Source organism: Rhinolophus sinicus, chromosome 14, assembly GCF_057876585.1.
Source record: "Rhinolophus sinicus isolate RSI-liver-muscle chromosome 14, RSI-T2T, whole genome shotgun sequence".
Lineage (NCBI taxonomy): Eukaryota > Metazoa > Chordata > Mammalia > Chiroptera > Rhinolophidae > Rhinolophus > Rhinolophus sinicus.
Window position 1 is genome coordinate 112,909,333 of NC_142514.1, and position 27,226 is coordinate 112,936,558.

The window sequence follows — 27,226 nt, forward strand, 5'->3', positions numbered from 1 at the left end:
GAGAGAGGCACGCAGGCGGCAGAAGCGTCTGCCTGCCCGATCGCACGGGCCGCAGCCCTCCCAGCTCCGCCGCCCGCGGTCACACACTCGGAGCCTCCCCGCGAGCGGGAGCGCGGCGCCCGGCGATGCGCCGAGGCGGGCGCTGAGGCGGCGCCGCGCGAGCAGCAGCAGAAGCGGCACCCGCCCCCAGCCCAGCCCGGCGCCGCCGCCGAGTCCGGGCCCCAAGGTGCGGCGGCGCCCAAGTTCCCGCCATGAGCAGCCGGCTCCGGGGGCTCCGCGGCTCCGGGGACGCCCTCTCGGCCGAGCGCGACCGCAGCGCCCCGCGGCCCCGACGCGCCTAACGCCGCCGTTCGCGGGTCCCGCTACCGTCGCCGCCGCTGCTCGCGTCCCCGCTGCTGCCACCTCGGCTGCCGCAGCGCCGTCAGCAGCATGTCTCGAAGGAAGATTTCGTCCGAGTCCTTCAGCTCCCTGGGCTCCGACTACCTGGAGACCAGCCCCGAGGAGGAGGGAGAGTGCCCCCTGTCCAGGCTCTGCTGGAACGGCAGCCGGAGCCCGCCCGGGCCGCCCGAGCCCAGCGCGGCGGCCGCAGCCGCCCCGGCCCCGGCTGCCTCGGCCGCCGCCGCCGCCGCCACTGCCGGGGCCAGGAGGGCGCAGCGCCGGAGGCGGGTCAACCTGGACTCGCTGGGCGAGAGCATCAGCCGCTTGACGGCACCCTCGGTGAGTAGGGGCGGAAGGAGGGCCAGCGCGTCGGGAGAGAGCGCGGGGATTGGGAAAGTTGGCGCGGGGCAAGCCGGGCGTGCGCACACAGCCCGACCGCTGGGGGGCGGCCGGGCCTCGCCCCACGGCTCTACGGCTCCGCGTGCCCCGGGGCGAGACCCCGACCCCTGTGCTCGGGAGGAAGGGGGCATTAGAGCCCGCGAAAGGAGTAAGACTAAGCACTTCCGGGGTCTCCTGATTCGGGGGGCCTGCCTGCCCACCTCAGTCCTTGCACCCTACTTCACCCTGACGGCCCCCGTGCTTTTCACACCCACCTGTTTTCTTTCCCCCAAACTTTCCCAGGCCCTGTGTTCCTTAGTTCCCATTTCCATGTCTTTCATCTCTGTTTTCCCAAAGGGGCCCCTACCCCTTCCAGGAAACTCTTCCTCTCTTTTTTCCCACACTCTCTTGGTCTTAGCGTGACCTCCTCTGACATCTTTGAATTCCACAGGCCATCTGCATTCTGTGTTGCATCCCTTTCTCCAGTCTTCAGGAACTGGAGACTTATGATGAAAAAATGTCTAATCTCTTGTATTCTCTCCATCCCACAGCCCTTTTTCTTATTCACTGCGCATGTATTGGCTCAACCTTCTTTGGGCAACCCTGGTGTCTGCTTTTCTAAACCTCTCCGGTATTTCTTGCACCCATACCTCAGATCTTTACTCTCCTTTCCTTGAATTTTTCAGTGCTTACCCCCCTCATTTTTTCCGTGCCTTCCTTATATTAGGACCTTCCTAAATATCTGTTGAATGAATAAATGCCTTCCTATCCCTCTAAACTTGTGCTCATTCCAGGATGTCTTTATCAGCAGTTCCAGGTGTACCCCAGAGTCCCCCTGCTTCTAGGCATCCTTCCAGAGCACTTCTGCTCATTCCTGCTCAGGCGTTTCAGCTACCCTTGACTTGTACCATTTGCAGGAACGCCAGACCTGTGTTCCAGTCTTTATCTGTACGACCTCTGTTTCCAAGGAATCCACACCACTGTACACAGAATTGGAAGGAGTTGTAGTGTCATACCTCCATCTGTAATCCTTGCATGCTAGCCCATGTAAGCAAATAAACACTCTGATATTTTATTCTCACCCTGATTTTGGATACAAGGACTTCAACTCCTGACAGCACTTTTACCTCCCTCCCTCGAGACTTCTACTTCTTTGAAGTTTCCAAAGTGAATCTGAACATGGATCTAGTCTGACTACTCTTGAGTCTCCCTTTTGAAAGTACTCTCGCACTTGATGGTAGGAGGGACCTGATGTAGGGCTGGGATCCTGAGGGACTGGGTACTGGTACCAGGCAGTCCTACCAATATCCTAGTGCCCCCTGCATTGAAGGAGAACAGCCTTTTCTTTTAGCAGTGAAACTACTTTTTGGTCATCTTCCTTTTACCTGTACATTTTCCCTTCTATTTCCACTTCTCCCATTGATAACCTAGGAAACAAAACTCCGAATGAGTTGGTTACTGTTTGCTATTCTTTACTGCAGATATTGCCCAGGGAGCGTAATTTTAGGAACGACTTGATATTGCAAGTGGTTGAACATAATAAGCCTTTATTAAAGGAGTCCAGCAATCCTGTGCATCTGTAGTTTTGTGTCGGTACCTAAAGCAACATTGGTGCAACACACTAATTCTTCAGTACAACAGACTCATATATGAATTCAGTGATTTTACTAAAGATAGTGATTAGTTTGGGGGGAATTGTTTCCATAATCCTGGAGTTTCTTTTTGCTTAACAATGAGAATTTACAAATTTCTAAAAAGTAATGGCAGTGCCTCCGGTAGTGCCAACTTAACTTAAGACTGTTCTCAACAACTTGCATGAGGAGCAGATGAACAGAACTCAGGTATTTACTACCAGAATAAGAGGGAGGAAATACTTTGTGATTTTTACCTTTACAAGTCAAAGTTAAATGACTCTGGCTTTTTGTTGGATAATAAGCATGCACCCAGGCAATGGTTTTCAGCATAAGAAATTTGAAGATAATTACGGTGATCTAATATATGCAACACCTATATGTATATCGTACTATTCATGCTGTAATTCATTTCTATTTTGAAAAAAGTCTGTCAGCTGGAATGCTGAGAACATACAGGTGAATATAATGTAAAGATTTTCAACATCATAAGGCATGTGTAAATAAATTCTCATTGGCTAACAATATCACCAATAGACAATAGTAACACAAAGAAAACAGGTTATATTTCAAAGCAGTGGCTTGTTTCTGTCATCCCCACCCCCATTTATTTGGCAAACTAGAACATTGCTTCCAAAAGTTCTAGTAGATTCATTCTCCTACATTGGCAGGACTCTAAACTCTGAAAACAGTTGCAGAGACAGATTACATGCTGTCTATTCCCTTTTATTACAGCCAAATGACTTAAAAAAAAAAAATCTCTGAGAATCGCCATTACCAGAGCACTATTAGGTAGAAATTTCTAGTTGTTTTGAGTGTCCAGAGCTTTCTTGCCTTCCGTCACAGTATACTCATACTTCAGGAGAAATTTTACTTCGGAAACCCCTCTTTTTAGTGTTCTCCTCATGGAATGCAACTTAGTCACAGGATATTAGTTCTTTATTTAGAATAACTTGCAAGTAGGAAAATGGAAATGAATTTAATAAATACTAGGATATTGCCAAGTAATTAAACTAGTTACTGGATCAATGGAATACTCAAATGCAGGTTTTTGATATTTTAAAAGTCACTTTTCTATACATTGATGTTGACTATAAAGATTATAACACTTTATACCATTTTAATAATAAAAGTAAAAGTAAATTGAACTGATGAAATAGAAAACAATTTCGGAATTCACGAGACCTGGTTCTCATTCATTGTGCCTTGGACAATTAACATTTCTATATCTCTGTGAATTATTTTAACTCTTAGGATCCTTCTCATCTGTAAGGTATTATACTTAGGGTCCCTCCCTGTTCTGGGATTCTCCAGAGACATGCAATGTATTGCCAAGCTTTCGATAAACTATCATGACAGCATATAAAAAAAACAAACAAAAAAACAAGCACATATTATGAGTTTTAAAACAGTGAGGAAAGTAGATTACTTTCTTAAGTAGGGGCATCAAAGTACTATTTATTCTACCCAATTATTAGAAAAATATGTGAGAACCTATTACTGTGCAAAGCAATACATTAGCCACCCCCACCCCCCAAAAAAATATCCAAGTCTTTGATCTCATGGAACTTCTTTAATTATAGCCTTTATTTTAAGGAAACTGGCTAGAGGGAAAACATAAGAACTCCAATCATCTTGGGGATGTCTAGGGTAAGTTTTATTTATCATCCACTTTGGATAGTTTGTTCACTGTGAATCTCTGGAGTACAGCCATAACAATAAAAATAACCCTAAAGACCTGACTGAAGATGTATAAATCACTTATTACGTTATTTGTTTGGAAATAATTTACTTGGGAACACATATGGAGAAACAGCTGGGGATTTTACATCAAGGGTGAATTTAGTAACTCATTTATTTATTTCTATTTTATTCTTATAAATGAGAATTGCCTAGAACCCTGTCACTCTGACACGTTTGGGGCTTGCTAATGTCAGCCTGTCAGTGAAAATATTCCAGGAGACCAACTCAAGGGCAAGGCTTCCGTAGGGCTCTTGTTGGAGAACTAGTGCGTGTTCAAACATTGCAGGTGGCTTTGAAGACTTCAGAAGCTATAAAGAGCAGAATGGCAGGGAGAAAAGTGACAGAATTGGAAGGATGACAGAAAAGGGGCAGAAAGCTACCGACATAGGGGATAGTCCAAGAAATTGAACAAACTGAGCAAAGAAAAAATGAAGGGAAGCCTGGATTCAAGTAGCAAAAAAGCAAAAATGGCTTCATTTTTTTGGGAAAGGAAATTATATTGATATATGCTAATGAAAAAGTGAAAGGACATAAAATATATGTGTTTAGCCTTTCTTGACATTAAATACAATTAACTCTGATGTGTAAACCATTAAAAAAAAGCCTTGAAACTGTGAGTGTAACTGGTATGTAAATAATGACAAGTATATAAAATACATTTGTGAGGTAGGATATTTGATAAATTTATGTATCTTAATTGAAGTTTTTAAAATCTGGGCTCAATTTGGCGAGCAAAATTCTGAGTAACAGATTCATTACAATTAGAAAATTATACAAAATGTATTCTGATACTTTGATGTTTTCACATTTGTAGAAAAATACTATAATCTGAAGTCAGAATTTAATGGCCATCTATTGCTTTTCTCTGCCTCATCCGGAGTCATGGAGAAACTAACATGGCAGAGTTGAAAGAACAAGGATTCAGGTTGAGTCATTGGGTTTGAATAACTCCCTGCTGAGGCCCTTTCTAAATGTGAGACTCAGAAAACCTGCTCTTACCTGCTCAGAGCTGTAGTTTCCTATTTGGTAAAATAGGAATAATAATGACCTTGTAGATTTGTTGTGAAAGAGGAGCAATATTCTTTGTAAAACTCCTTGAACTCAATAAATGATAGTTTTGAGCTGAGATCCATTAATTTCAACCAAATTTGAATGCCTCCTAATGATCTAAAAGTTTTTTTCTCAATAATTTACTTGCCGGTAACCTTACTGAAAGAGTTCACAGGTTAACTGATGTCATGTACCTAAAAAAAGAAAAAAAGTGATAAGGAGTTTATTTTGTTGGTACTGCTCAGCTGATCCATTTAAAACATTAAAACTGTTGTCCCTTTTTGGCTCCTGGCTATGACTCACGTGTGTGCACAAGTGTATGTGATCATTGCAGATTCAAACATTTCTATCAAACTGCAGAATGCTATGTGGCAATATGAAAAACACTTGTATAAATTCTGTAAGAATACAAGGACTTACCTACTTGGTAGAATGTAGGTATTTCACACAGATTATTTTCAAATTAGAAAAAAAATAAATAGGTGAAAGAGAAACTGCTTATTTCATTTGCCTGAGAATTTCAAACATTCCCCATCTATTGCATTCAAAGTAATTTGTATGTGTGTTCAAAGCTTTAGGCTGTGAAATGCAGCAATTACCCAGGTAATGAATGGCGTTTGTTTTGTGTATAGTGCTCTATTCTCTTTTGGCTACCAGCTCAATTGTTAGGCCTTCATTTTAAAGCTAAATTTTGACAATGGAAAATGACATCTATTATTATTAGTTAGAAGGTAGAGGTGATGAGTGACTACGTATACTTTTTTAGTATATAATTTATCTACCTTGAAGGACTCTGAGCTGTGTGGGAATTGTACTTGAGTGCTATTATGTATTTTTTACCCTCTATGTCATGATTGCTCTTTTCATTCACGTTTGTTTTGTCTTGTTGCTTCTATCGTATGGAGCTCAAGATAAAATTAAAAAATACATATTTTATTGAATATGATAGTAAAGTAAGTGTATTATTTCTAGATATAGACATTGTTCACCATGAGTTAGCAAGAAGTTATAATGATCCCTTTTGGAACTTCACACACATCTAGGAAGAAAAGTAATTAAGTGGCATAAGCAGAGAGAATATTTGTAAGGGTGACTAGGTATTTTTTTGTTTGATAGTGAGCCAGTGATGTAGCTCAAACTTTAAAGTTCCTCTTTTAATTTCTGACTCTAACTTCAACATTTTTATATTTGTTTAATATTTAGCACAGTACCTGGTACCCAATAGATGTTCAATAAAGTGCTTGAAATAAATGAATGGATGTTGTTTAATCATCAATTACATTATTTCTTTTATGTTTGGTGTATTTTTCGTGTTATATTTGGCTCTATCAAACAACATATTTAGATTTTTGTACCCAGTCTGTGAGCAATACATTCAAGTATGCAAACCTGTTTGAATTTTACTTACACCTGCCATTTAAAGCAAACTTGAGAATGAAGTTGTGTTCAGAGAGAGCAGATGGGGTAGTATCTTCCTTCTGTAGTTCGTTAGGTGGCCCATTTATATTTTAAGAAGCTAAATGAATGTAATGACTCTCTTCCAGTCTCCTCCAGTATGCTTGTACTTTCTGCACAATTCTCTTTCAAATGAGGGAGAAATGTTTGTCAGCAAGTGGGCTACTGTTGCCAAAAATGCACTGCTAGGAGATGGAATGACATAATCCAGCTCCTCAAATATCACTTCAGGACAGGATCTGAAGATCTAGAATTATGTGCTGTAAGCTCAGAGCACCTCATAAAATTGAAAATACCCGCCTAGAGTGATTTAGGAAGTAGAGGAGCTGGTAATATCTTTGAAGGCTGGAGATTTGTGGGGCTGTTGTGGGGAATTGAGAAAGAGTGAACATTCTTATACATAGAACAGTGAGAAGTCACTTCCTATACAGGCTTTATTTGAGACTATTAAACAGTTCTTCATTTAAGCTAGTGGCTATCAGACTTCAGTGAACATAAGAAATACCTGAAGAAAATGGTAAGAATGAAGATTCCTGGGCCTCTTCTTCAGAAGATCTGGTCTGATAACTCTAGGGAGGGGTCTGGACTTTATATTTTAAACAAAACTCCAGGTGATTGTGGTGAAACACCAAACTTGTGCCTCAGGTGACTGAATTCCACACCTTCAGGATCATAGATCGAGACTCAGTGTGCTCTGCAGACTGATTTTTTGGAAAGAATGATCCTGGAAGTGGTGGCTCCTTTGGGGTGAGTATACTGGGCAATTATTGCCTTAATAGGGATAGAGTAAAGGTGGTGACGTGGAGCTATATCGTATGGCTGTATCCTTTGTGTTCCAAATAATCTTGGTGGTTGTGTGGTAGAAGGTATTTGAGGTTTCACCATATTTAGTTTTATATTTGTGGATTCTCTTCCCATTTTTCCTGAGGATGCTTTGTTAGCTATCCTAGTTTATGTTTAGTAGGTCACACATCATTGCTATAAGTGTGCTGTGTGGCTCCTTTCCTCAAAAAAAAAAAAAAAAAAAAAAAAAAAAGAAACAACTATTCAAAAACGTTGGGGATGATAGAGGAGAAGGGAGAAGGGTTTTTGTGAGGGTCAATGTGACAGTACCACCAGCTTTTGTGTTTTTCAGAGATTGACACATTTCTCAAATACTCCGTCTACTGGTTCATTTTGGAGCAATGACTTGTTCACGTGCCTATGAAAATTTTTTAAAAAAGGTGAAGGGAGAAAAAATAGATCTGGAGGCCAGAAAATTTGTTTTTTCCTTAGAAAGGAAGCAATAGGAGATTCAAATATCAGATGTATGAAACTATACCTCAAACCCTATTAAAATATGATAATGGTTGCATATCTCTACATTCTTAGCCAATTAGTCTTTCTCTCATTCAGTGGCTAAGTTGGGTAGGGGTCTAGTGGAATGCTCCAAATGGTGATCCAACATTTGAAGACATTTTCATTTGCAGAGAACTCTAGAATCAGTCTATGGTGAGAGGAGGCTCTCTTTGTGGAAGTCCTGGTGTTTCCGTAATTGCGAATCCTTAAAGTCCACTTGACTCCTTTTCCATTCACTGTACTATATTTGTTATGTACAAGTCTGCTGTGCCCAGTGGAGGAAATAAAAATCTTCTAAAACAGGCTTCCATTTCTGTTGCTTTACGTCTATGCTTCTTTATGCATAGAGCCTTCGTGCAATGATCCTTCATGAGCCTTCCAACTTAATAGTGGGGGAGAATGGTTTCCCTGCTTAGTTTAGTGCATGCACAAACACACATACACACATTCATCTTGTTTTCTGTCCCTGCGTTTTTTCCCTATAGAATACTAAGTTATTTCTCACATTTCTATAATAGGACTTACAGTGTTGTGTGTAATAGGACTTATTGTGATTTTGGTCTATTCTGCCTCCTTAAGACAGACATCTACATATGCCCATGTCTAGCAATAAGTCTGATTTGTAAAGGCACTCAATAAATGTTTGTTAGGAGAATGAATAAATGACTGAATAAATCCTGTGTAGTTTATGGTGTATCTGATAATGCTCAGAGGCTGCAATGATTTTTGTGTTGCCATATTTTAGTTGATTATTTTATTGTAACTGTTCTATTTGTAGCTTTTTTTAGACACAAATAAGAGTAAAAATAGTTGGAACATTTTTTTTTTTAGAATGTTTTACTATTTTTGAAACTCTCCCATATTGGGTATTTTATTGGAGCTTTTCAATAATCTGTAGATTTTATGTTAATTATTTCTAACTTTGGTTAGTATCATTATCTTAAAATGCCTGTAGCCAAAGTAACAATTTGGGGAAGTATATGCCCTGCCACTTATAAGTATATACTATCTCTTAAAGAGATGTGTATCTCTATAAGACATACAGGTGATATCTCTACCATGCTGCTTTATTCATTGTTATTGCCAATGTATAAGAAATTTGTGTATCAAATATCCTATTAAATAAAAATCTCTACAAACAATTACATCCACATATCCATCCTACAGTAATTATTGTAGACATAATAGTGGTACTAGAGGGAGAGAGTCCTTGGGAAGAGTGGTAAAGTTAGAAATTGTTGATTTAATAAACAAGGAGGAAAACTGACCAGGAACAGGCAGAAGTATTATGGGGTAGAGAAGTATTATAAGGGCCCAAGCTGAGGTTGGAGATAATTTGGAGATAAGCTGAAGTTGGAGAATTTGTAGCCTAAACTGAGAGGGTAAGTCAGAGTTGGAGAGTTATAAAATGGTGAAGGTGTTCATTGTATGTTAAAAGGCCCATATGTCAGATTGAGCTTAAGTTGTTTAGGACCAATCTGTGGGAGTGGAGGGTTATGTTTTGGGAAATAATGAGAGTGAATATCAAATGGGGCAGATGGTAACATTTAAACGCATTTGTAGCCTTCTTGTATTGGACACAGATCTGATGCTAAGCTTATTTAATACATATCTTGGTCTTATCCTTTCATTATTTAGTTCATTCTCTTAGAAAACTGATTGGTCTGTAAGGCCACTCTCCTCCCACCAAACCAGAATCGATAATTGGTAACTAGTGAGTCTTTGAGAAACTCAGTTCTAACTGCTTGATAAGTATTTATATTATGTTTTCAAAATTGGAACTAATCCTTGAAAAATACAAGGATATTCAGTTACATCATTCAATGCATTATTTATGGACCTTAGTTGTTACACAATAAGGTTTCCTTGGCTCAGATTTGATAGTACATTGCTTTTTGAGTATTAGAGAGCCTGGAATTTGGAGTAATATGAGGCTATCAAAACATTTCCTGTTGTGTTACTCATAGATAGCACAGCCAGTATTTTCTTATCTGGAAAGGTGAAAATTAGTTCTGGTGAATCAGACATTCTGATGCAGTAAACTATCATATATGCAGTATCAACTTGTGAGTAGATGAAACTTAATAAAATACACTTAAGAGTTAAACCCTTTTCACTTTGTTAATCAGTCTTTGATAATCCCGAACACTCTCTGTGTGTCTCAGTGCTTCAGTGTCATTATGAGTCTTAATTATCACTGTGCTATAGATGGGTGGACATCCTGGTAAGTAGAGTGGTTTAGATAGTAAAATGCTTCATAACACGATGGTGATGGTAGTAACAATAACAGTGATGATTTATCAAGGCATGGAACTAAGTGCTCTACACGTTGTATTCCATTAAATATTCACAACAGTAATGCAGGAGTGATGCCTTACCTACAAGGTCTGCAAGGTATCATGAGCCTGCCTCTCTGACGTCTCACCTCATCATACTCTAACCTACACTCACAGGTCTACAATATATTCCTCACACATTCCAGGCAAGTGCCATTTTGCCTCGGGACTTTTGTCCTATTTCCCGTGACAGAAATGCCCCCTTGCTCCAGTTCTTTATGTGATTGGCCCTTTCTTGGCTTTCAGATTTCTGCTCAGTGTACCCTCCTCCACCAACCATTCTCTCTCACGTCACTGTGCAGTTCCATCATAGCACTCACCATCAAAGTTACCTGTTTATTAACTTGTTTACTTACGTATTACCTGTGTTCCCTCACTGTCATTTAAGCTCTGCAATAGGAGGGCCTTGTCTGAGTTGCTCACAGTGGTCTTTGCAGTGCCTAGAATAATACTGGCTAGAATTAACTTCTTAATACATCTTTATTGACTGCATGAAGTAATGTCATTTTGAGAGAAGTCTTAGCACTTGGAAAAGAAACAGCATAGTCTAGAAAAAGCATACGGTGGGAGAAGGAGAATTAACACGTGTTAGGAAAGTACTGTGGACTCAGCATTTAAGTGTTTTCATAATATATATTATTGAATTTTTAAAATAATCTTATGAGAGATTCAGAGAGGTTGAGTAACTTGACTATGAGCACACCTAATTACTGATAGAGATAGGATTAGAATCTTGGTCTGTTTAGCTCCAATCTCTGTATTCCTTCCACTGTATTACATATTTTAAGCCTCTGTGAGTGTAGTGGACATTGTGATGGAGGGCCTAGATGCCACTTTAGGAATTAATTTAATCACCCTCTGTTGTAAGTCCCCTATATGTATTGCCTGGACTGAAGAGAGCCGCATTGGTCAAGATCATGGCCCATTCCAGTGACTAATCAGCCTGGGGTATGAAGGCTTGGCCTCCAGCCCTAATTCAGCCAACTCTGAAGTTACAACTCCATGTAGGGTTGACTGAGGCCTCCATTGGGACTGCATCACAGTCCAACTTGTCCCTCTATCCAATTCTGCTTCCCTCTATACTCCGTCATGACGGTTGATCCCAAGAACACTCCATAATAAGCTTTCTGCATGCTAATCTTTCCAGAGTCTTCTCAGGGAACCCAACCTGCCATAGTGAATTTGAGAACTGTGATGACATTAATAAAAGTGCAAAACCAGGAAGGTGGCATTTGGAAGAAATACAATGATAAGCTTGGATTTGGATATTTTGAATTTAGGTGCAAATGATCAGCTCTGGACTGTGAGCTCTTTGCAGGCTTAGAATTACTGGATCACCAGCTTCAGCCCAGTACCTGTCACATTGTCGGCAGTCACTCAGTTAACAGACTATTGAAGATTTGGGATTGGAATTTGGGTAGCAACTCATGGAGGTAGTAGCTAATATATTGAAAATTGGCAAGCTCTCCGAGTGAAAGGGAGAAAGAGAAAAATGAGAACAATAGAGATTGAAAAACAATATACAAAAAGAATCAGAAGAATGTAGGTATGAGGATGCTTTTTTTGTTTGTGGGGGTGGGAGGTGGCTGGAGAGCAGCTGGGAGACACTGCAAAAGTGGTTGATACTTGCTAAATAATGGTGACTAAGGATGGTTCTTTCAAACCCAGCATGAATGAGGTTGCTGGTGGCCTTAGGAAAGCAGTGTCATCCTGAATCTGAGATAGAAACCTATTTATTAAGAAATTTATGACCTTCATATCCTTTGTTTACTCATCAAAACTAAAGAGGGAAGTTTTGATGAGTAAACAAAGGATATGATGGGCATAAATTTCTATCCAAGACATTTGGCAATAAAAGTAAAGAAAGATAGTTGGCAGGGCCTGTGAGGCTATGTCTATGTTTATTTAAGAGGTGGAGACTGTTATAAGGTAGCAGAGTAGTAAAAAAAGTTGGAGCTGGATGAGATAAATAGGTTTTAGGAAAAGAGAGTTATCTAGAGGCATTCTTTAACTCCTTCGTCAAGGGTGAGGATGCTTCTGTCTCTGTACCTAAGGGGAATGCAATATAGCATAACAGGAATATAGTGCAAAGGCAGCTGTCAGATTTTGGTTTTATTTACACTTAATTTATTACAGTCTTATCTTGATTTTATCACTATAACTCAGTGGTTGGTCAGTACTTTTGTATATCAAATGATGGATGAATTTAAATTGCCAGCTATCTAGGTGTATCTTAACTATGGTAGCTGCACTGACCATGGGATGTCACATGAGGCCAGAAATGTCACTAATTCATCCTTCAGAAATTTTTCTAGTCAAATCATGCAGTGTGCATTTTTTCACTTGTATATTCTCCACTGTAGATAGCTTTTAGATTGTTTTAGCAATCTGAAGACTTCAGATTTTCTCTTATCCTTCTAAAGTTGAGCTTTATAAATTGAACACCATGTGGAGGGAACTGTTTTTGATTTGCGCCTGTAATATAACCCCTATTCTTACCCTCACCATGTCTGATATGACTGTGTTTAGTGTTAGAGCTCTTGATAATGATGGAAAAGTCAGTAATAGTAGGGACTGTCTAGGGATTAGGAACAAAGTAAATAGGACTCTGCTTTGTCATTATATTGATTATAGTTTACACAGTTGAAAGGTGATTTGGAAGGTAAAATAAAGTCAAGCAGGACATACAGAATCCAATGTAGCATTTTGGCTCTCTTCCGTTCCTTTTCTGGGTAAATTTTGCTTAATTTCATTAAGCAAGGGTTTTTGTCTACTTTGTGTACTGCGAATCCCAAGTTTTAGTGCCTGGCACATAATAGTTGACCAGTAAATAAATATTTGTTAAGTGAATAAATTTAGAGTGAATATAAAGGTATGTATTCAACCCATACTACACAAATAAGATGATAAATACAAATGCACTGCAGAAAAATAAAATCAACAGTAGTGACAAAAACAAAACAGAATCTATAAAAATAAAAATTATTATATTATTTTTATTCCTTCATCACATTTATTATCTGCTCACTATGCATGCCTGACGTTACTGTGTACTGAGCCAGAACACAAGGTCTGTGGAGCAGAAAATGGCTATAGTTATCTGCAGAATTAAAAAAAAAAAGTGCTGGATTTTCCTTAAATACTCTTGTAATCTGCTACACCAGTCAATTTCCATTATATACTACGTTAGGAGGAAAGAATACGTTTTTTCCTACATGATGTAACTATATTTTTTAAAAATTCAACTTTAGTTCATTAAATAGATATTTGCTGTTAGCCTTTTCTGTGCCAGGAATTTGAGATGTCTCAGTTATATGGGGAAAAAATTTATAATCCCCCCCCCCTTTTTTTTTCTTGTGACTCTTGCAAACATTTCAGGAATGAAAGTTCAGAAAGATTTTATCTTTCTTCCAAACTCTTTCGTGTATAAAGTCTTCCCAAGGCAAAGCAAGAACTTTGGGAAGAAAAACCCACATTTCCCCAATGGCAAATTTAAGGAGAACCTGTTGCTGTACTAGCGAAAAGCCTGTAATCCTAATTCAATAAGTTTCGGTAGACTTCAACAAAAGAAAAAAAATATGTGTTTAAATGCCTGTTGTACAAATTCTTGTAGCGCAGGGTCACTCTGCGTCTATCTTTCCATTTCATTTTTCCTCATGTGATTGGTTTAATTTGTGTATGAGAGATATCTTTGATTTTTGAATGTTGTCTCACCAAATATTTTATTTTTAACTTAAGAAATTTATTTGTTTTTCAAAAAGGAAAGGATGCAGAGCTTCTTAAAATTGTGTTTTTATCATAGTGTTTTACAGATATAAACCTGAGTTTATTTTAATAGCATTTTGAAATCTATCTATCTATCTATCTATCTATCTATCTATCTATCTATCTATCTGTCATCATTATTTATCTATATATATATGTATGTATGTAGCTCTCTCTTATTGATTATATAGGGCAGAAGAGAAATGACTCTGCATTGGATTCTGAATTTGAAAATGTCATTTAATAGAAATCTGGAGTAGGAATAATTACGCTTGTGTCGTTTAAAAATTTGCCACAAGTAATGAAAATGTCTTTTATCTCCTTAAAAAGGAATCTGCCTCCAAAAGCATTTGTTGTAAGGAGTGATAATAATGAGATGATTATGTTGTAATAGAACAAAGACTGAGGGAAAGAGTAAATTTTAGCTACAGACTATTGTAATTCCATTTGAAGCTTTAGACAGATATGAAGGGATTTCTAGTGTGGATCCTGGAGAAGAGAGATTTATTGTTTCCTCCTGATATAAAGATCAATAAATGCTTTGTGGACCTGACAGTATTTGTAATCTATAAAATCTTTCTTTTTTTCCCCTCTCGTGTTACCTTACTGCCATTATAAACATATTTCAAAGAAAACCACTCTTTCCTTTTGTTCTGAATGAAATTCTTTTTCTAAAAGTGTGCTTGTAAAGTACAAACCTAACTTTTCTGCTGACGGAGAATGGATGGGATTTATCCGCAGCTTGCAAGGGGCTAACTTGGGAACTGCGGTGTATGAGGCTGCCTGCTGTCTCTTTAAGCTCCTGGGCAGCTCTCTCCTTCTTCAGCTGCATTTTTGGGATGGGAGTGGGGGAAGATGGAGGAAATCAAATACTGAATTAAATTGTAAGTGTAATTTTTCACTATTAGCCTAGCATTCTTGACTACTGAGAAGAATCTAGGTCTCAAATACCTGGTTAACATAGTTATCCAATTATTTTGATTATATTAGGTTGGTGCAAAAGTAATTGCGGTTTTGTAATTATTTTAAACCTTCTAAACCACAATTACTTTTGCACCAACCTAATAGCGATGGGCTATGTCATCTTAATGGCACGAATGACGACTGTAATGATAGAAATCAACAATTCCATTGGACATGTTGTTGGAAAAATCATTTTATTAGAACTTACCCTGGGAGACATAATAATTTTTCAGAGAATGCATGCCAGGTCAGACAATTAAGTCGCAAACTCATCCTAGAAAAAGTGCTACGTTCCTCATTGCTGAATATCACTACGGTCACCTTCGAAGTACTCCCCTTGGGAAGCTATGCACCGATGCCAGCACCTAGTCCACCCTTCAAAGCAATTTTGAAACTTTTTCTGGAATGGCCATCAGAGCTGTCGTTGTATTACCCTTGATGTCCTGAATATCATCAAAATGTCTTCCTTTCAATATTTCCTTTATCTTGGGGTAAAGAAAGAAGTCATTCGGGGCCAGATCAGGTGAGTAGGGAGGGTATTCCAATATAGTTATTTGTTTACTGGCTAAAAATTCCCTCATAGACAGTGCCGTGTGAGCTGGTGAGCTCGTGATGCAAGAGCCGTGAATTAATTGTTGGCGAAAAGTTTGGGTCATCTAACTTTTTCACACAGCCTTTTCAGCACTTCCAAATAGTAAACTTGGTTAACTGTTTGTCCAGTTGGTACAAATTCATAATGAATAATCTCTCTGATATCAAAAAAGTTAGCAACATCATTGCAACAAGTTCGCAAACTTAATTATCAGACCCCATACGAGTAAGTCACTTTCAAATACAGGCCAGTAAATGTGTTACCATTATTAAACTATAAAGTATGAGTCTACAAATAGGAATCTAAAAATAAGATCCGACCAATTTTGCTCATTAGATAAGGTATTCAAGTATTTTTTGATTTGTAAATCAAACCTGCCTAGAAACATCTTAAAAACCTAAAATAACAAAGTTTATTATTTTGCTCTTCCAGAGTGACTAATAGATCCACAAAGCAAAGGCATATCAAAGTAAAACAAATCAAAGTTTTTGCCTTGGCATTTTATACTAGTTTAAACTCTGATATATTATGGGTTTAGGTTGACAAAAAATTGTGAAGTAGGGGCATTTACTTTTGGTAGTCCCTATTCTCAATTTCTCTCTCTTTGTATCTCTACATTTACACACACACACACACACACACACACACACACACACACACACACTGGGGGTGCTAAAAAATGTATACAAGTGGCTGTATTCAGAGGTGTCTGGATGCTGATGGCAACCACTTTGAGTACCTCTTATAATTACGAAGTCAAATATAACTTGTATTCATCTTTTGCTACCAGTATATATTGAGTATTACAATTTTTATATACTCTTCCTTTCTTAAAACATGTACACATTTACAACAATTTTTTAAAGTATTTTTATTTTTATTTTTTTTATTGGGGGTTGGGGAACAGTGTGTCTTTCCAGGACCCATCAGCTCCACGTTAAGTCATTTTTTTTTTTTTTTTCAATCTAGTTGTGGGAGGCGCAGCTCATTGGCCCATGTGGGAATCAAACCAACAATGGTGTTATGAACACTGCACTCTAACCACTGAGTCAACCGGCCGCCCCGTATACATGTTTTTGGCACCCTCTGTATATGTATAGATATGCATATATCTGTCTCTCTTGATTCCTATATCAAAACCTTATGCCACAAAATCAATGAGTCTCTCTCACTAGACAAATTGGACTGTGTACATTTTAAAGAGCTTATCATGTTAAATAATTAATTGAAAAGTGCCTTCCTTGATTTTAAGCACCTTTACAGGAGTGAAAGTAAGTTTTTTCCAGAGAGGATTAGGTGATGGATGGGATGGGGATAGCTCACTTGATGCTTCTAAAATCAAAGCTGGTGTCTACCCCATAAGGCTCTGACCTGTATTGATGGCTACATAGAAGTGGTTATGTCTGGGTGCTCCTCAGGCAGCCAGCTAGAGATCTCTGTAGCTATAGGAAATTATTTAATGTTCTTGGTTTGTAGGAATAACACAGACATATTGGGAGGTAAAAACAATAATAATATGCAGCATCTTTGATTAGGTGGTACTATATTAATTTTTTATCATAAACTATTTTCTGTTATTTTAAAGAACCATTACTACTCCCTCAGGGTTCCTGTTAAATAAGGCTCGTAGGACTAAATGGGGCTGATATTGTCCTTATGTTTTATAATACTTAGAGATTCCACAGATTTTGCTACTTATATGCATAATTTATGGATTAATATGCGTTATTCCAATTATGGATGCTCCTGCACTAGGTTTGCCTTGGAATTTCCAGTTAAAGGCCCTTATGCATGCAAGAAAATTAAACTATTTTTAAAAAATGGAAAATGGAGAATATACCCAATCAGTACCTTGTTCCTAAGCATCATGTTATTAAAATTCCTGTTGTTTGGTGTGAATGTGGGTCAATCTTGAGTGATATGTGTAAAACTGAATGGCAGAACAAGATATTTACAACTCGTGTTGTGTTCTAGAAAGAATTTGAAAAAAACAATACTGTGCCAGAAACATTTCCCCTCTTCTATAGGCAGCTGTTCCCAATATCCCTTTCTTACTCATATCCTTTTTACCGACCCTTTTCCCAGTTACTAATTTTCCATTAGGTAACGAGACAAATGGCTGAGATGTACTACAGAGTTAAAAATTTCGTTCTAATGTGAACAAGTTTTGATATCTTCTAAAATGAACACAACATTTCATGTTATGATGGCCATTTTTGTGAAGGATGGCTTATTTTGAATAGTTTTTAGTGTAAGCAAATTGGAAGAGAATTTTGAAAAAATGGGCTTTCAACAACTATACTGTTTTTAATACGGAGAACATAAAGCATTAGTGACACCACTTTTTTCCTCCTTTGTTCTCCCTACTTTAGGACTGCGAGGGGATGATGTGTTGACCTATACTTTCCAAATAGAAAAGCCACAAGTAATGAATGGCATCTGTTTAGAGTTTATAAAGCATGGTTTAATATACGTTATGCCACCCTGATTCACCCAGGAAATGTATGAGGTAGGCAAGGCAAGGATTAATTTTAGGCCCAAATTAAAGATTAGGAAATAAAAGTTGAGAGGAACAGTAACTTGCCCAAAGTCAAGAAGCTGTTAACCACCTATGTTTTAGTGCCCGATTCTCCTGTTTCAGGTCCTAAGCTCTTCCACCACGACATGTCTCTCGACATGTCCATGATCTGTTACCATGCACAGTGTTGTCCAGTGTAGACTCCCTATTTCACTTCCTGTATGTTTCCTACTCTGTGACTTGCTGAGGGGTGGCTGGTAGCAATTTCCTGTTGGCTTTTCTTTTCTTTTCTTTTCTTTTCTTTTCTTTTCTTTTCTTTTCTTTTCTTTTCTTTTCTTTTCTTTTCTTTTCCTTTTCTTTTCTTTTCTTTTCTTTTCTTTTCTTTTTATTATTAGTTTCAGGTGTACAAAACAATGTAATAGTTAGACATTTGATAACCCTCACAAAATGATAACCCCCTCCCCTAATTACTATCCCTCTGACATCGCACACAGCCATTACCTTTCCACTGTCTCTATTCCTTACGCTGTACTCCACTTCTTATGGTTATGTATATAATTTTATATATGTATAAATTATATATATATATATATATATATATATATATATATATAATTATAGTTGACATTCATTATTATTCAGCTTCTTCTTCAGGTGTACAGTGCAGAGAACACTGATGATAAGAATGTTTGAGGAGATTAGTGACGACATAAAGAAGGATAGAGAAATCATTAAGAACAACCAGTTAGAACTAAAGAATACAATAACTGAAATAAAGAACACACTTGAAGGAATTTCCTGTTGGTTTTCTTGAATCTTACCACCTCTCACCAATTGTTTTGCTCCTGACTGTGTTGTAAGTCCACACAACACAGAAATGACAAAGGACTCTTTCTTCATCAGGAATCTGCCTCTAGACTGACCTACTTTGCCTGTCTACTGTCATGTTTGTATGCTCCAGGCTCCCATGGGTGGAGGCAGCTATGAACAGAATGACAAAAGCTATCATTTCTGCCAACAGCTTAGCTTATGCAGCAGAGTCTGGGAAGAGCAGTGACATTACTTGTATGTAGTTTGATTTCTGAATATGAAGGAAGTCATGGTTTCATAGAAATAATTACATGCATAAGAGTCTGTGTTTTTCTTCATAGATTGTATATAATTGTGCATACCCATTGATATACATAACTTGGTATAATAACATAATAGAAGAAATGAGGAAGTAACATAATAGTAACATATAATTATTATAATGAAGTGATGCCTAGGTTAAAAAATGTGGTCAGATAGAGTGAAGTGAAAGACAGTAAGACTTTTCATGTCACGTAGTGTGTGTTCTTCCACCTGCATGTTTCTTTTCCAGAAAGGAGTTTGATTATCTGTACTCTAGCTTAGGTATGTGGAGCCTTATAAACACTAGTCATGTGGTAGTCATTAGCTGCCCAACATTTGCCTAGTAAGCACATTGCATATCCATTTGGATCATCTGATTATAATCAACACTTGATCTGATTATATTTAGACCCTTATTGAGTTGTATCTTCCAAGAGAGGTTGAAGCAGTAGAGCTGGGTCGGACCCGCCCTGGGTAGTGTGTTGATGGTTTCGGCATATCTCAGCATCTGAGACTTTTAAACTCCAAAGACTTGTTCTTGTCAGTGTCCTGAAATAATCAGACTCGCAGCCACTGGCTAAACAAAATGTCCATGGCACTTGGTTGGCATCTGAATTACAGTTTACTTATTGACGTGAGCAATGACTGAAATGAGGCTTCTTACTCAGAGTTTGCATGGTCAGTACATTTCTTACCTCTGTAATCGACATGAGGGGTCAAGTCATAATCAAAAGTTTACTTTAATCCATTTAGGGTCCAAGCAAAATGAATTTCATGCCAAATTCTCCAGTCCAGTTGAAGGAGCTGTCTGGTTGCACGGAAGGCCTTGCCAATGAGACCTGAGGCTCCACATCCGTTATTAAGGTTCCCTTTTTAGTGAAGACGGTTGAAAAATTTTCCCTACTTTAGGAAGAATCTTTCTCAATGTGACAGAGGACCAATATGCCCCTGAGCAGTATTAGGTTTAATGTTTCCTAAACTGTTCCCCTCCCTTCTCTTTCCTCTGGATGCCCTCTCTAACTTCACCAGCTTTCCCCACACTCTCCCTCGTTTCATCTCATTTACATTCAGTGGCCCAGTCTGCTTGGAACTGTACCCTGGCTGGTGATTGGAGGTAATTTTTTGTCATCCATTTACAAATTATTGTTTAAGTCAGTGTATTTGGGGTTGATAGAACAGTTCCCTGTTTGATGTGTTAATTTTTAATTTCACTGTCAAACAGAAATATTCCCTTATTTCTGGGCTCTTACTGACTGGGAAATACCGCACTGTAGCTCCCAAGTACTGGAGATGATAGGGAATTCTTTGGAAATGCTCAAGTGGAGGGTGCGAAGCTCTTTTAAAAAGCTAGAAATTATTTCCTGACATGAGGGCTGTTGTTCTCCAGTATGGTCCTCTGGAGTTGAAATGGCACTAATTAGCTTTGCAGCATCTAATTGGCATCTTTGGACTTCGAGGCATGTCTGGCAGCAGCCCTGGATGTTAGACATGGTCAGTTTAGTTCAATTTAACAATCTTTGACTACTTCCTCATCAAGAGAGTTTTTTTTCCCCCATAGAATCATCTTATGGCACATATTTATATAATACTTTATAGTTTTATTTCATTTTGACTTTGCAATAACCCTGAGAAATAGTTATGTTAGGAATATTTCTATTTTATAAAAAAGGAAATTGAGGTTCAGAAAAATAAAAACCTGTATCGGAAATCACACAATCTAGCCCAGACTTACTTCCTTTCAACTGTAACCTTTTCTGCCTTGCTGAAGACAGAACAATGTATTTTAGTTTGGAGGAGCAGATGAGAAACTTGGCTTTTGGAGGCCTCAAACATATGCGGTCGGACAATTAAGTTCGTGAACTCATCCTAGAAAAAGTGCAACATATCTCATTGCTGAATATCACTATGGTCACCTTCGAAGCACTCCCCTTGGTAAGCTCTGCACCGATGCCAGCACCTAGTCCACCCTTCAAAGCAATTTTGGAACTTTTTCTGGAAAGGCCATCAGAGCTGTCATTGTATTACCCATGATGTCCTGAATGTCATAAAAATGTCTTCCTTTCAATATTTCCTTGATCTTCGGGTAAAGAAAGAAGTCATTGGGGGCCAGATCAGGTGAGTAGGGAGGGTGTTCCAATACAGTTATTTGTTTATTGGCTAAAAACTCCCTCACAGACAGTGCCGTGTGAGCTGGTGCATTGTCATGATGCAAGAGCCATGAATGGTTGGCAAAAAGTTCAGGTCGTCTAACTTTTCACGCAGCCTTTTCAGCACTTCCAAATAGTAAACTTGGTTAATTGTTTGTCCAGTTGGTACAAATTCATAATGAATAATCCCTCTGGTATCAAAAAAGGTTAGCTACACCATTGCAACAAGTTCGTGAACTTAATTGGCAGACCATGTAGATGACAAGCTCACATAGACTTAGACACTACTGAAGCGACTTCGGGCAAGTTTTTTTTAACTTCTCTAGGTTTAGTTTTTACATTTTTAGGATTTTTGTGAGGATTAAAGGAGTTGCTTCATATAATGTTGGGTCCAGTGTTTGACATTTGGCACTTAACATTGTTGACTGCTGTTACAGTATTTAATCCAGAAAGTTTAGCCTTATTTCACTTTGTAGACTGAACCCGTGCCATCTGTGAGATTCTGTTCGAAGGAAGGGTTCAGGACTGGAGCCGTGGCCCTCTAAGTGTCTGCAGTTTAGCATGATTGGTTTTCCCGAGACGGTGTCCACAAGCAGCTCCATCTTGACTCATAGTAGTTTTGTTCACACAGCTAAGTTGGCCAAGATGGTGACCAATGAAGTATGTTTCTCCTAAAGTTTTTCTATTAAGAAGTTAATGATCATACCAGAGAAATTTAAATGACAATAGCAAAATTTACAAATTTGGGAAAACAATTTTACAACATTGTTTTTATATTTATTAGAGAAAATAAAAGCAAATAGGGATTTCGGTTAGAGACATGGAAGAATATCCTAATACTCACCAAAGTGAATGGGAGCAGCAGCTTGTGGGAGAAAAAGCACAGAAGACCTAAGTCGTCGTCTTGTAGGTGGCTCTTCCAACTGAGGGAAAGCACTTTGACCTTCCTGAATCTCAGTTTTTTCATCTGTAAAGTATGGGTAATTGTATTTGAGACTCATGAGGTTGTTGTGAATATCTAATGAGATGAAGAGAAAGAAAGTGATTTGTAAACTATGAAGTATTATATAAACTGAAGGTGGTATTTTCTGGACTTCACTGAAAACTTCAGAAATTCTTGGGTGATTTACATGTTCCCTTGTCTGAAAGTAACAGAGGGACTAATAAATAAATAACCCTTTGAATCTATATCAGTTCAAGGAATGTATGTTTGCAACTTAAATTAGTATTGATGGTATTAGGTCTTGTATCAAATCAAATTCAATGGCTACTTTGGGAAAGGCATTAAAATAAAAGTAGAGGAAAATAGTTGGAAAGCAAGCATACTTTGTGAAGAAAGACTTAATTATCATATTGATTATATTTAAGCATATTCAGTTACAATCAATAATTATAATGATAATAACCACTGTGCTTTGCTAATTAGAACATGTTTCTAATAAGACCAAGGTTATCAGTTTGAATCCCTTTATGGGTCAGTTAGCGTAAGGTCAGCCTGAATTCTCCTGCAGTCACTCAGATGTATACCCCTGTTTACAAGGAGAACAAAGTGGAGCCTGGATGAAGTTGTGCACATGTTCAACCAGTATGGGTAGAAGAACTCTGTACTATAATGCACATCTAGCTTTCAGTTTTTTCCTTTTAGCACACTTACTATTTTTGCCTTCTGTAATTAATTGTCTGGACTACCAGTTTTGTTCAGCAAAGTACTGGTGTTAACCACTTGAAATGGTCTTCCAAGTTTCCTGAAAGGTGGTTTATTCACCAGTATGTTCTTACCCTCTATTTACAAGTGCTTAATTTTGCAATGCTTTACTTCAAAATAACCCTGAGAACCACAAACTTCTTGTAAGTGTTTTTCAGATGGGAAAAGGGAGGCATTTTTTTCCCAAGGTTTCTTACTCCCAGGTGAAGAGATTTGGGCTAATTTTATAAAAAGGTCAGTAGCACAGCTGGGTTTGAAATACAGAGGTCCTGACTCAAAGTTCTATATTTAATTTGCAGTCTGTTATTTTTTGGGGGAGGGGTTTATATGTAGTAAGTTTAGTTAGAGGCTGGGAAAATGAATATTATGTCTGGATATATAGCAAGATTGATGATTACTATTACATCTTTTTTAGAAGGAGTTAATCTGGTTGTTTGAAGTGACATTAGTTTTACTAGTTTTATTAATAATACCAATCATGTAATGTGATCCATTGGTGTCTAAGGGCCTAACTATAAAGATAAGGTGTCTAACATTATAATTTTGGTCACTTTAAATCATGGACTTTGGCATTTATGTCCTAATAAGAAAATTGCTTTTATGTTTTGGAGAAAGTGGAGCTCTCCGTATTGTGTTTTGGAGGATGATGAGAAGGGTTCCTTGCCCCTCAGTTTATCGCTCATGAGCCTATTTGTCAATTTCCACCACTGGTGGTCCCGACCATCTTATATGAAGTGGATAAGCTCACTCATGTATCATCTACCTTAGTAGGGATCGAGGATCAAGCTTTTGAGGAAATGCAGGTATGATTTTTCATGAGCCCCACCTGAGATCAGAGTACTAAGGGGATGCGAAATTTGTTGAGAAGGAAAGAGAATATATAATGATGAGTTTTGGAGACTTGTTCTGGGAGTTTAAATGTAATGGTGGGGATTTGGCCTATCGGAACACAGCATCAAGATGCTAGCTGCTCAGAGGGTAGGAAAGAGGTGAGCCATAAGATGAGAGGAAGCTATGGAAGGGGAGATGGAAGTACATCTATGATAAGGCTTAATCCATGATTTTGCCTGTGGCAATATGATTTTGTCTGGGTATATTTTGTTTTACAGGTTTGGTTTAAAGAACATTTATGTTTGTTCTCAAAAAGAAAATAATTAATTTGAATCCATGCGATTTTCTACTTTATGGTGACATTAAAAAAATGCTTTCTTATTGAAGACAGTTTCCTAGGGAAAGAGATCCTCTTTTTGTAAAAGAGGACTGATTGTCTCTCTAACTTTCATCATTTTTCCGTTAAGTGGTGATAATAACACCAGTTTGACTATTTCATTGGATTGGTATAAGGATCAATTGGGATAATTAATATGCCTTAAACATATGAATTGTTAAGTGCTCAAACAAATATAAAGTGTTAGATATTATGTGCAGTGTAGGTTGGAGATTATGTGTTTCGATGCTGGAGCAGATTACCTGAGTTTCAACTCTAGCTTTGTTCATTTTTACTTATAGGGGACTTAAACTGTGTCTCAGTTTTCTCATCTGTAAATGCAATGAGAAATTATATAATGTTGATGAGAAGATCAACGGAGTTTATATATGTCATGGGCATAAAGCACTGCCTTGCATAGAGTAAATACAGCAATCACACTAGCTGTTGTATTGTTATGTACATGTCAGCACAAAATTGAATGCTGACACAAGTGCACTGGAGTGAACTACTTGGAAATCTTTTAAAAATCCTATATTTATGCTTCAAGCAATATAGTTCTTTGTTTATCTAACAAATTCATATTTGATTATAAGCCATTAGTGACAGTTAATACATGGAAATGTGTTGAATTTAGCAGTTATGTGTGAACACCTGTCAGAAGCTTACTTATCTTGATATTTGTATAAACTCCCCTCATTAATGCTGACTTAATCAGGTATGGTTTATAGAGTATTGGTTTTGACCATCACATTTATATCTAAATGAAAGGTTTTCAACCCTGATAACACATTACAAGCAATTGGGTCCCCCCCAAGACTAGTTGAATTGAAAAATGTGGGAGTGGCACTCAGGCATTGGTATTTTTTATATAAGCTCCTCAGGTGATTTTAATATGCAGGCTAAGTTGAAAACCACTGTCTTAGAGCAGTAATTGTTAAATACATGTCCATAGCATTTAGTTTCTGACATTGATACATAATTTTCTCATATTTAGTAAATAAAATAACATGGCGATTTATGGATGTATCTTTAAAGGCAGACCTATTGTTGCTATTAATTCTGTAGCTTATGGATATGTATTATAAAGCAGACATGAGTTTTTTTTAAATTATCTGTGGAGTTTTTGTTTTTGGCAAAACGAAGTGTTGTGTATATTAGAAAAGAATGTAGAGACAGACTTAAAGGTGAGAGGGACCCTCAAAGCAGCTGTTGGAAAGAGGACACTTTTTGAAGTCAATCCTGACTTGCAGTTACTTACTCATTTACTAACTGTGTGATCTTGGGGTACTTACTTAACCAATTTGGGCCTCCACTTCTTCATCTGTATAAAATTAAGGTGACTGTATACTTTGTGTGATGACAACTGTGTTTCATGGCCACGGATACACACACACACACACACACACACACACACGCGCGCCCACACACACACACACACACACACACACACACAAAGGCACACGCACACACACGCACCTCGACTCCCTGCCTCCTGCCTGATCTCCGCGCCATCTGGTACGGATATCCAGAGCAGGGGCTGTGTGGGAGCCTCCGCAGGACTGTGTGAGCTTGCAGGACCAGCTGCTGGGAACTGCTTCCTCCCACTCCTCAGGGATCATTTCTCTGGCTCTGCTGGGACAGTTTTATGGCTCGCTCTTTGGATCCCATGACCTTTCATAAGCGTAACCTTTAGTCTGTGGGGTTCGGTAATTGCTGGCCAACTACAGTGAAGTTCGCCAACTACTGTTAATGAGACTGGAAGTGAAGATGGCTTCTTGTTGCCACATGATGGAAGCTTTTGGGTACCTTCTGTTTGAGTCTCAGACAATACGTGTGCTGGACACAGATGACTGCTTTGTCTTTCTAGCTGTTTTCTTATCCATTGCTTCTTTGTGTTGAGTGGGGACAATAAGACAATAAGAGGCCACTATCTATATCATAGTTTGGGGGAAGCAGAAAAACATCATAGACTTCTTTGATTTTCTTTTTATGATCAGAATATTGGGTTTTGTCTCCTCCCCCACCCTCGTATCTCAGATAATCCAGCATACGGTAAAATTATTAGGCCACATATCTCTCCTGTTACACTTTTGTGTTCTAGGAAGGAAGTTTATGGGTCTTTTCTTATTAATTATAAAGCATAATGTCTGGAGTCCTGACCTTTGCTATGATGCTTCAGTGTCCTTCCAACTTGAAGGCCTGGCTTTAAGTCTATCTTCAATCTTAACTTTGAGAATTCTACTTGTGTCACCATCTCCCTGAACTGATCTGAAAGTTTCATTGGAAATATTCATAAATTTGCTTCCGGTTTCCTATTTTCCCCTCTGTCTGCTGGAATCAGCACCATTTTCTCATTGGTGGGTCTACTGAATTTTTAGGTGATGAGTATCTTGAGACATTACACTTGTGGGGTGGATGTTCTAACCTAACCTTGTGCTGTTCCACTTGATTGTGAGACTATCGAAGGCAGGAACCATGCTTTTCAGCTGACCTTGGTCACAACTGTCATATATTATGTACCTACTATGCACAAGAAACTTTGCTTTGTTTCAATTAATTCCCATACAAATAATGCATACGTAGAGAATCTTATTTCAGAGAGCTTAAGTAAATTGCACAGGGTCATCTAGTGAGTCACAGAACTGGATTTTAAACTCAGTTTTACCTCTTTTCTAAATCATATTTCTCAACTCCTTCTTAAAGGAATGAGAGGGATGGGATCTTGCCCTGCAGAAGGTTGGATGGAACTGTTGAGTAGGGCACAGGTATGGAGATGCATTTGTAAGGCAGAGGTGAGAAAGTGTGCATGTCTTAATAGCCCTTGCTATTCCCACTAATACGTGTCGTACACTGACTTGCATCACGGACATACGTGGATACTTAATAAATGGACCCTATGGCCAT

The 27,226-nt window shown here is 38.4% G+C and overlaps 1 protein-coding gene across 1 annotated transcript in view; it reads left to right on the forward strand.

Moving 5' to 3' along the window:
• Positions 1-294: 294 nt before the first annotated feature.
• Positions 295-27,226, forward strand: part of GUCY1A2 (guanylate cyclase 1 soluble subunit alpha 2) — a 271,854-nt gene continuing 244,922 nt past the window's right edge. The window contains exon 1 of the mRNA XM_074335531.2: positions 295-717. Coding sequence (XP_074191632.1) covers positions 430-717 — 288 coding nt within the window. The 5' untranslated portion in view covers positions 295-429. The remainder of the gene's footprint in view (positions 718-27,226) is intronic.